At 30.3% G+C, this 8466-nt stretch overlaps 1 protein-coding gene across 1 annotated transcript; it reads right to left on the bottom strand.

The window, feature by feature from the left end:
- Positions 1 to 3459: 3459 nt before the first annotated feature.
- Positions 3460 to 6099, bottom strand: LOC112906486 (transmembrane protein 94-like). Its single transcript, XM_025980687.1, has 7 exons — positions 5742 to 6099; positions 4993 to 5201; positions 4739 to 4941; positions 4424 to 4635; positions 3996 to 4245; positions 3821 to 3914; positions 3460 to 3628 (listed from the first exon to the last, which is right to left on the bottom strand). The coding sequence occupies exons 1-7, from the start codon at positions 6003 to 6005 to the stop codon at positions 3460 to 3462; spliced, it is 1401 nt and encodes a 466-aa protein (XP_025836472.1). The 5' UTR covers positions 6006 to 6099.
- Positions 6100 to 8466: the final 2367 nt, after the last annotated feature.

Here is an 8466-nt window from a genome sequence, read left to right on the forward strand (position 1 = left end):
AATATATATATATATATATATACATATATGTGTGTGTGTGTGTACATACAGTGCAGATGATAACCATTTACCTTGGAAAACTTTTTGAGTAAAAAAATTAGGTTTTTTTTAATATTATTTTAAAAAAATGCCTTATTTAAAGAAGGCTTGGGAAAACTGCCTCAAAGCAATAATACTTAAATAACTTTTTTGACTTGTAAATGCAACTTTCAAAATAATATTTAGATATTAAAATTAATTCTTATACTAGTAAATTGCACAAAAACATACGAGGCCTATAGTTTCAAGCCTTTATCTATAATAAGATAATTAGTCATACAAAACATCGTAAGTGAGACCCTGCACTGTATATTGTAGTTTTTGTCTCATCATTTCCAGCAGTAATTAAATCAATTTTGCCATTAACGTAAATAGTGAAATTAAAGTAATGGTCTATGTTCCTATTTTATTAGTAAATGTACTTTGTCAATAATGAACAAAAAAGAAATAAAAACCTAATACAGGGTGATTTAAAGAAAACTCAAGCAAAATAAACCAATTTGGATTTTTAAATAGTTCGTCACATTGGTTTATTTCCGATTTTTTGGATCTAAGTATATATATTTTTGATAAATTCACCGTTTAGGTCACATTTTAATTCGAATCTATAAAACACACTAAATACTTGTAAAATTTCAAAAGACTGGAAGCTCAAATGGGACAAATTTGTTCTTAAATATAATGCAGAATATGTTTGTAAATGTGTAGAATGTAGTGTGTGTATAAAGATGTTTTTTTTGTGTCCACAATAGTCAGAAAATATTGATAAAAATTCACACAATATGTTATTTTTGGAAATAGATATAATAATCATTTATGGTTTTTACTTTAATATATCTTTTTAAGTCAAAAACAGTCTAGCTTTTCATTTTGATTACTTTTTTAAGTCAAAAGTATAATTATAAACGCTTCAATTGTAATTTATTATAAAAAACATCACGAAAACCGTAGCTTTAGTAGTTTATATTAAACGATTTTAAGCCTATATAGTAGCCGAAGAAATAACTATTTAGATAGCGCATTTATTAAAAATGTGAACTTTAAAATAAATAATACTTGTTTTAATTTACAAAATNAAGACCAGAGAAACTTCTGGAACCAGCGAATGACCCATGTTGAACTGTGATCAAATAATCACTGGTTCATCAAAAAGTTTAGCGCGTGAACGGGGATCGATGGTCTAATCGCGATCAGTCGATTCCGGAACGCGAAGGGATAAAGTCTACCCTTAAAAAGAGTAATAGGTGGCAAATTCTGTGTGTTGATGACACTACCCCCTAGGCGATAACGACTGCGACGTTCCTGTCAATGTAAGTAAACCAATCTTATCCTTTCTGTGTATTGATCTACATTGGGAGAAAGATCCTTTTTTGTAAATGTTTTTATTTCAATTTCCTTTATAAAGTTGTTATTGTTTTAAAACTTGCCTATCTTGTCATTTTAGTACCTGACCCCCAGTCACGCCAAAATAATTAATTTGCATTAAAATCAGGCAATTAAAATAAATAAATAACCAATTACCGACGTAACATAAATGGTAAAGACACCGTTTCCAAATTGGGCGTAACAATACCACATTTCGAACGCTTCTAACCTTTTCTTTACCGCATGTTTCGCACCCGTACAACGCCGCATTCAAAACATGCACGTTTAACAGTCTTCTAAATTAACCGTTCGCGAGCATTGAAATGGCTTCTTTTTATTAAAGGCGACACGAACCTGCGCTATCCTCTGCTTTATATCCCTACTACTCCTTCCGTCCTGACTTATCTGACTTCCTAAATATCTAAAATCAGCCACTTCTTCTAATTTTTCGTCTCCTATCTTTATATTCGCTCTCTTCCTACTTTTTCTTCTCTTTCATACCCATTGCGTATCCTATTTTTATACATAATTTAGCAATCACGTTCATCGAGAAATGAATCGCAAAACTTCTCGACTTAGACACAAAGCAATAGTATTTTTTTGAGTTATGCTTCTGATCTCGCTATGAGAAAATATCTGCCTTTTTTATGTTCGCTACTGTATGTCATGAAATAAATTAATAAATGTACAGTATTATATATATAGTCACTGTTCAGAAATATTTTCTTCAGTAGCGCAGAGTAAGTACTTTAATAGCATGTATGTCCCACTAGTCACGTCAAATTTAATTTGAATACCCTCGCTGCGCAGGCTGTTCATGAAGTTATTTACTTACAATTAGACATTCACTCGGTAAGAGTGAATTTGAAAACAATATCGCTACAATAATATCATATTCGCGATTTTCTCCAACGATCCTTGTTGTGACATTTACCATTATAAGCTTGGGAAACGTACAATAAAGTGGAAGTATTAATAAGGTAAATAAGCCACTTTGCCATTATAATTCATCTCATTACAACAAATATCTAATTTAATTATCAGCTTTCTAATTGATAATAACCTTTACTTATTTTCGACTCACGGCTGAATGTTTTACTTTAGCACTTATTAATTTGCAATTAAGTTAATAATTTTTAACAAAACATTTTGATTATTTTTTTACAATAACAAATCATAGAAACTTTAAAATTTTAGATGGGATCCTTACTAACGTATTTCTACTATGGTAATAATGATCCTGATCCAGTAACTGGTTTGACACCAAAGGAAATAGATTTGGTGAAATCATCGTGGAATTTGTGTAAAAAAGACCTTACTAGAACTGGAATGCAATTGTTTTTATTGTAAGCACTTTTTCAGCAATTGAATGATATCGCAACAATAGCAAAAGAATTATTGCTTCCATGGTTCCATCCTATGTGAATATTTTTGAGTGTTTGTTTATCGTAAATAATAATGACGAAAAAACAAAAATACCGGCTCAGGAAAACTTAGAAATGCTTGAGTTAACCTTAAATTCCAAATTTAAATTTTAAATGGCTAAACAATAAATCAAAAAGTTCAACGCTAAAATTTTGAGTAGGTCCTTGTTCACGGGTCTCGAAATATTTTGAACTGCTGCTGATTTTAATTATGCAATTAATTCTTTAATTAAGAGCTACTATTAAACACAATTTTTATTTTTAGCCACTACGAATTGGTATTTATGAGCCTATGCATATAAAATTTAAATTAGTGCTTTGCTATTTGAGCAATTAAATAGCTCCACATATTTACGCGTAATAAAAAATAATCAGAGGTCAAATTTCAACTGCAACTTGATGTTTACAATTCGCTATCTTATTTTCAAGAATATTAAAAAAATTAATAACATTACTTACTGTCTCATTAAACGTTAATATAATTATTATTATTTATCAGGGATTTGAAGAAAAAATCCTTGTTTTTCATTTATACTCATAAGTAAAATGATAAGGAAGTCTATTGCTACATTGGTTATCTTTTTGATCAAAACTTTCTGGCATTATTCATTNAAAGTGAAAAAAAAAAGACTTACTTTATTTCGTAACGTTTTATGGCTTCGTTGATCAGGAAGGTAAAGAAAGGGGACAAAAATGCCAAAATAATTGTAAAATTGGAAATCTTAAAGCCCAGATCGCTTTCAAACTGTCTTGAGCTCTCTCTGAAACTTATCACCGTATATAGTGTCTGAAGAACTAGCCTAAAAAGAAAACAAGTGATATAAAACGTAAAGGACGATGACATGAAACTGGAAATTAATAATAAAGCAAAGTTATCAATATAAACAACTATTTATATTTATTAAAACCATATAATATACTTTGGGGTAATCTAAGATTAATTTAAAAAAAATGAAAATGGTAAGAATAATAAATTAACTTAAGACACTTACATAAATATGATAGTTACAAGCCATAGGCAGTTTTTATGGGGACTTTGAGTCCAAACGTTGTATTCGCGATGAACAAATCCAGCAGATACAGCAACTGCAATAAACATTTACGTAAAAAAATTCAACAAAAACAAGAATAAGTGTAAGTCAGTTCACACAAAAGGGATATACAAACCAAAATTCAAAAGGATAATAATAACGGCAAAATTCTGGGCGGCAAAGACTGTGTTTCCATGCTCAGACCAACCCCCAACCACTGTGGAGTTCTGTCCTTCGATAGGCAAGTAAAATAGCATACATTCGCAGTTACGCATATAACATATGTCTGTACAATAACTAGCTAAAGTACCAGTGAATGTTAATAGCACAAAAAATATCACAGGCAAAAATTTGGTGCCATAACACCACATCGTAAAAACCACAACCTACGAAAGCAAAAAATTAACAATTACTAATAGAAGTTAAGAGTATGGTTTAATCCTTTTTTTAATTCGCTTAATAGTTTACCCTTCAAAATAAATTATCCTATATATTTATGTTCAGGAGTAGTAGGTACACTTTTCAGAAAAAAAATTGTGCTTGTTCAAAACTATTTTTACTGACCTCTGAATTAAATACCGTATGTCTTTTATTTGGTGGTCTTTTCATAACATCCGGATCAGTTGGATTACCAATCAAGGACACACTCAAAACAGGTATAATAACGCAACATAGCCACAAGACCTGGCCAGGTGTTAAAATAGGGGGCAGCATAAATAAAGCTGCAGCAATTTGTAAACAGGTTGTCGTTGCACAACAGCACAACCATAGTTGAACTGAAAAATAAAAATACTATCATTTTTTTACGTCTTCGATGGGAGCTAAGTCGTTTAGTGGTGGAAGTTCATAAAATAATTAAAATTAACACATGTATTTTACCACAATTCCAAAAACAGTACATAAAATGTCTAGCGTCCATTATAAGGTAAGGAAACAATATAGGGTCCTCCCTTTTAATAGACAAGGAGCAGCTAATGCTATTTAATTTTCTTGATAATTCTACGGGACTTATCCCCTCTGTGACCGGCTTAAAGGTCTTTACTTTTTGGCACACTTGTGGATACAAAGGCTCCACTGCAATACTAAGAGGAAAGAAAATATATGAAGGAATTGCACAAATACTGTACATTTACCTGGCATCGGCTTTCATGAAAATTCCGCCATTTTCGAAATTTGCAGATGAGCCAAAAACACAAATAACTTCACCATAATCTTGCATTATGTGCACCATCTCTTTAGTTGTTGCTGCAGTACAGTCGGTGAACAGAGATACTAGCAGTGGCACGTTATCTATATTCTCAATGTGGGGCCTTATTTTATCGATTCCTCTTGGTAACTTAGCCTTCAGAAATAATTAAGAAGTTACTAAAACTACCTTAATAAAACCAATAAACAAATATATAGGCGAAACGATAGTTTGATTAATTAATTACCTTTTCACCCTGTAATGGTTTGAATTATTACAATTTAAAAACTACTTTACATTAACAAAAAATACAAATTTTAAATTAAAATCAAATATAAATAAAATAATGTAGAAAACTGAAAATCAATTGCACAGTAAACGTCCTTATCATTTTTACCTTGTTTTTTATGTTTTTTTTAATGTCGTTTCAAAACAAAACCAACCTTGTACTACTCCCACAATCTTAACCAGTGGTGAAAGATCTATGAAAATCCTTTCAATAGTTTTTGCAGAATTCGCTAACAGACAGAACAATTTTAATATTTGTATATTTTAGACATTGTAGGTGCCTAAATAAGGTAAACCGGAATCTTTTTGACAACTTTTCGTATGCTGGCTGTTTTATATCACAATTGATTATCTCAGCAACTGTTAGTGTTATCAACTTGAAATTTGACACTACGTTTTTTTACTTACCCTGTTGCTCATATCAAAATTTATAGGAGCACTTTGATCAGAACTATCTGTGAGACAGCTTAACGATTGCCATTCATGAGAAGTATTTAAGTCTACTGTGCGAATCTGGACACTGTCCTGACTAGTGGTGTTTTTAATTTCTTGTAAAGGTTGCTCCGGATCATCACTCTCTATTTCCCTGATGTTAGACTCCTTTTCTTCCTCTTCAAACTTGACAACAGAATATTCTACATTTATAGCGCTTGGTGCAGAATAACTTAGCATCTTTGACGAATCCAAATTGCTATAATTTTATTATTTTACTACTATTTGTTTTTGTAGTAAAGGTAGGTAATACAAAGTAAAATGTATGAAAAATGAAATGAGAAATCAAAATAAGAAAGTAATGAAGAAGCTGCAAAAGCAAATTATTTAAAGGATTTTTTTTAATATTTCAATATATACTATTGTTCTGTAAATTGATATTACTTTTTTAAACATCCTCGTTTCTTTAATCTCTGAAATATAATCTTATTAAAAAATTACGCATGCGTCAAATGATTTCTACTTGTTCACCATTACCATATACAATGTATGTTTATAAATAACAATACTAATTATTTTACTTTGCAGGTAAGCGATTCTAAATTTATTAAAGAAAAATTCTAAACCAATGCATTAAATGCAACAAATTTAACTATTAACTAAAGTTAATAAACGAGTAAGACGTAAATACATAATTATATTTGATAATAAACTAAAAGCTAGACATAACTCACATNATCACGATATTCCAATGTAACATCAAGTTATTAAAGTTTCCATATACAGCAATTGCCATAACGGCATGTTCTCCTGCCGTTGAGGAGAGGGGACAATCAACGCAATGCAGATGCGCGGGAGAGAGAATATTTCTACTTCTGCCTCATCGTAAATCATCCTACACTCGCGTCTTCAATAATTTTATTAACCCGAGTACAGAACACGAAAGCGTATTTGACCACAATGGATAATTAATAAGGAATTATGGCCAAAATAGTCTTCATGAGACCAATTTAGGAGAATCATTGTCACGCATTTCATCATATAAAAAAGATGACACAACCAAACAATAAAAACCGATGTTCGTAAAACATTTACGTAAAAGTATACATGTTCAAGATGGATCAATATATTCGTTCGTAAATATGTATGAGTAAATTAACACCTGACGATCCCACTTCCTTGTGAATCAATAATTGGGTTGGGATTTAATATTGAAAATCAGTGTGCAACCATTTTTATTATAAAGATTATTAATTAAGAATATTTTTTTGTCAACATTCCTTAAAAATTGCTTTGAAAATAAATAAATTTTTGAGCCGCTCAAAGTAGTCTTTCACGCTTGGATTTTCAAGTTGGATTTTCTATGCTGTGTTAATTTCCCATTTAACGGCTCATAGTTGAGTCCTTTTTCAACTATGAAAGGAATCAACAATAAAAGGTTAAATTGAAAATTAACACAACATAGTAAATCCAACTATTTCACTTTTCTCAGTGCAGTAGCGTGACGTACTAATTCTGTAGGAACTTGCAGCAGTTATTATGTGTTTACAGGGTAAACATATATTTTTGAAACTATGTGTTATTATTTCACTACAGTCATCTTAATTATTTTAATTAAAGTGGCCAGCCTAAATCATATTTAAAAACAATAATTGTATGTATGGTGGATTCTTTCAGATTTTTCAAGGATTATCCAGAGTACCAAAATTATTTCCCATTTAGAGACGTACCATACGAAGAACTGAATGATAATAAACAACTAAAAGGGCATGCAGCTTCAGTAGCTTACGCATTTTCATCGATAGTCGATAATATCGATAGAATCGATGTTCTTGTACCTGTATTGCACAAAATAGCGGATAGTCACGCTAGAAGAAAAATTTCGGAGAAAGCCTTTTGGGTAAGTGCATTGATTACGCCTAATTTGAAATAGTGTTTTTTGCAAAAATTGTTTGTTTATTAAAACAATCTAATAACGTAATAATAATCCTATAATTTTCTTTTTTTATTATTTATTAATTTTTTATGGATGCGCCAAAAAAAGAGGAATATTTTTAGGATCTAGAAGCAACTGTATTAAAGCTTTTAGAGCAAGGATTAGGATCAAAGTATACTAAAGATTGCAGGGGAGCCTGGAAGAAGACCCTTGATGTTGGATTCAAAGTAATCGTAGATCGTTTGAAAGAATTTTCAAATTGAAAAAGTGATGCTAGATTTTCGTTTTACTTTTTAACGAATTTATTTGACTTTAGTGCGTTCTTTTTATACAATGAAAATGTTTTTATACACCTGTATGTTTTGTGTTATAACTTAATGACAACATAACAATTTTATGGCAGCATTTGTAATGACAAATATAGAGTACTATACTATATGTATTATGTTTGTGTATATGTAATTATGATCATCATATTACAATTAATTATTGTTTTTATAACCGCTTGTGACACGTCCACGTATTTCCATCATGTAATTGTACATTCGACTATAATAAAAATCTTAATTTTCACTTAGAATGAGTATTTTTAATTGAAATCCGTAAATCCCGAAAATCAATTTATTTCAAAAATTTTTTAATGCATGTAAAAACAATTGTTTTAATCATAAGGTTTTTCCCCGTTTGAAAAAATGTTCTGTTTTTATTACTCCGAATATTATTGATAATTAACAACAATTTACAATTTAAAAGTATATAATAAGT

This window comes from Agrilus planipennis, unplaced genomic scaffold (genome assembly GCF_000699045.2).
Source record: "Agrilus planipennis isolate EAB-ADULT unplaced genomic scaffold, Apla_2.0 scaffold3, whole genome shotgun sequence".
NCBI classification, from domain to species: Eukaryota; Metazoa; Arthropoda; class Insecta; order Coleoptera; family Buprestidae; genus Agrilus; species Agrilus planipennis.

Coding starts and splice junctions, on each gene's coding strand:
- LOC112906486 (XM_025980687.1), bottom strand. CDS start 6,005: ATGCTAAGTTATTCTGCACCAAGCGCTATAAATGTAGAATATTCTGTT. Junction 4,942..4,992: donor TTCATGAAAGCCGATGCCAG/GTAAATGTACAG, acceptor CTTTCCTCTTAG/TATTGCAGTGGAGCCTTTGT. Junction 4,636..4,738: donor GTACTGTTTTTGGAATTGTG/GTAAAATACATG, acceptor TTTATTTTTCAG/TTCAACTATGGTTGTGCTGT.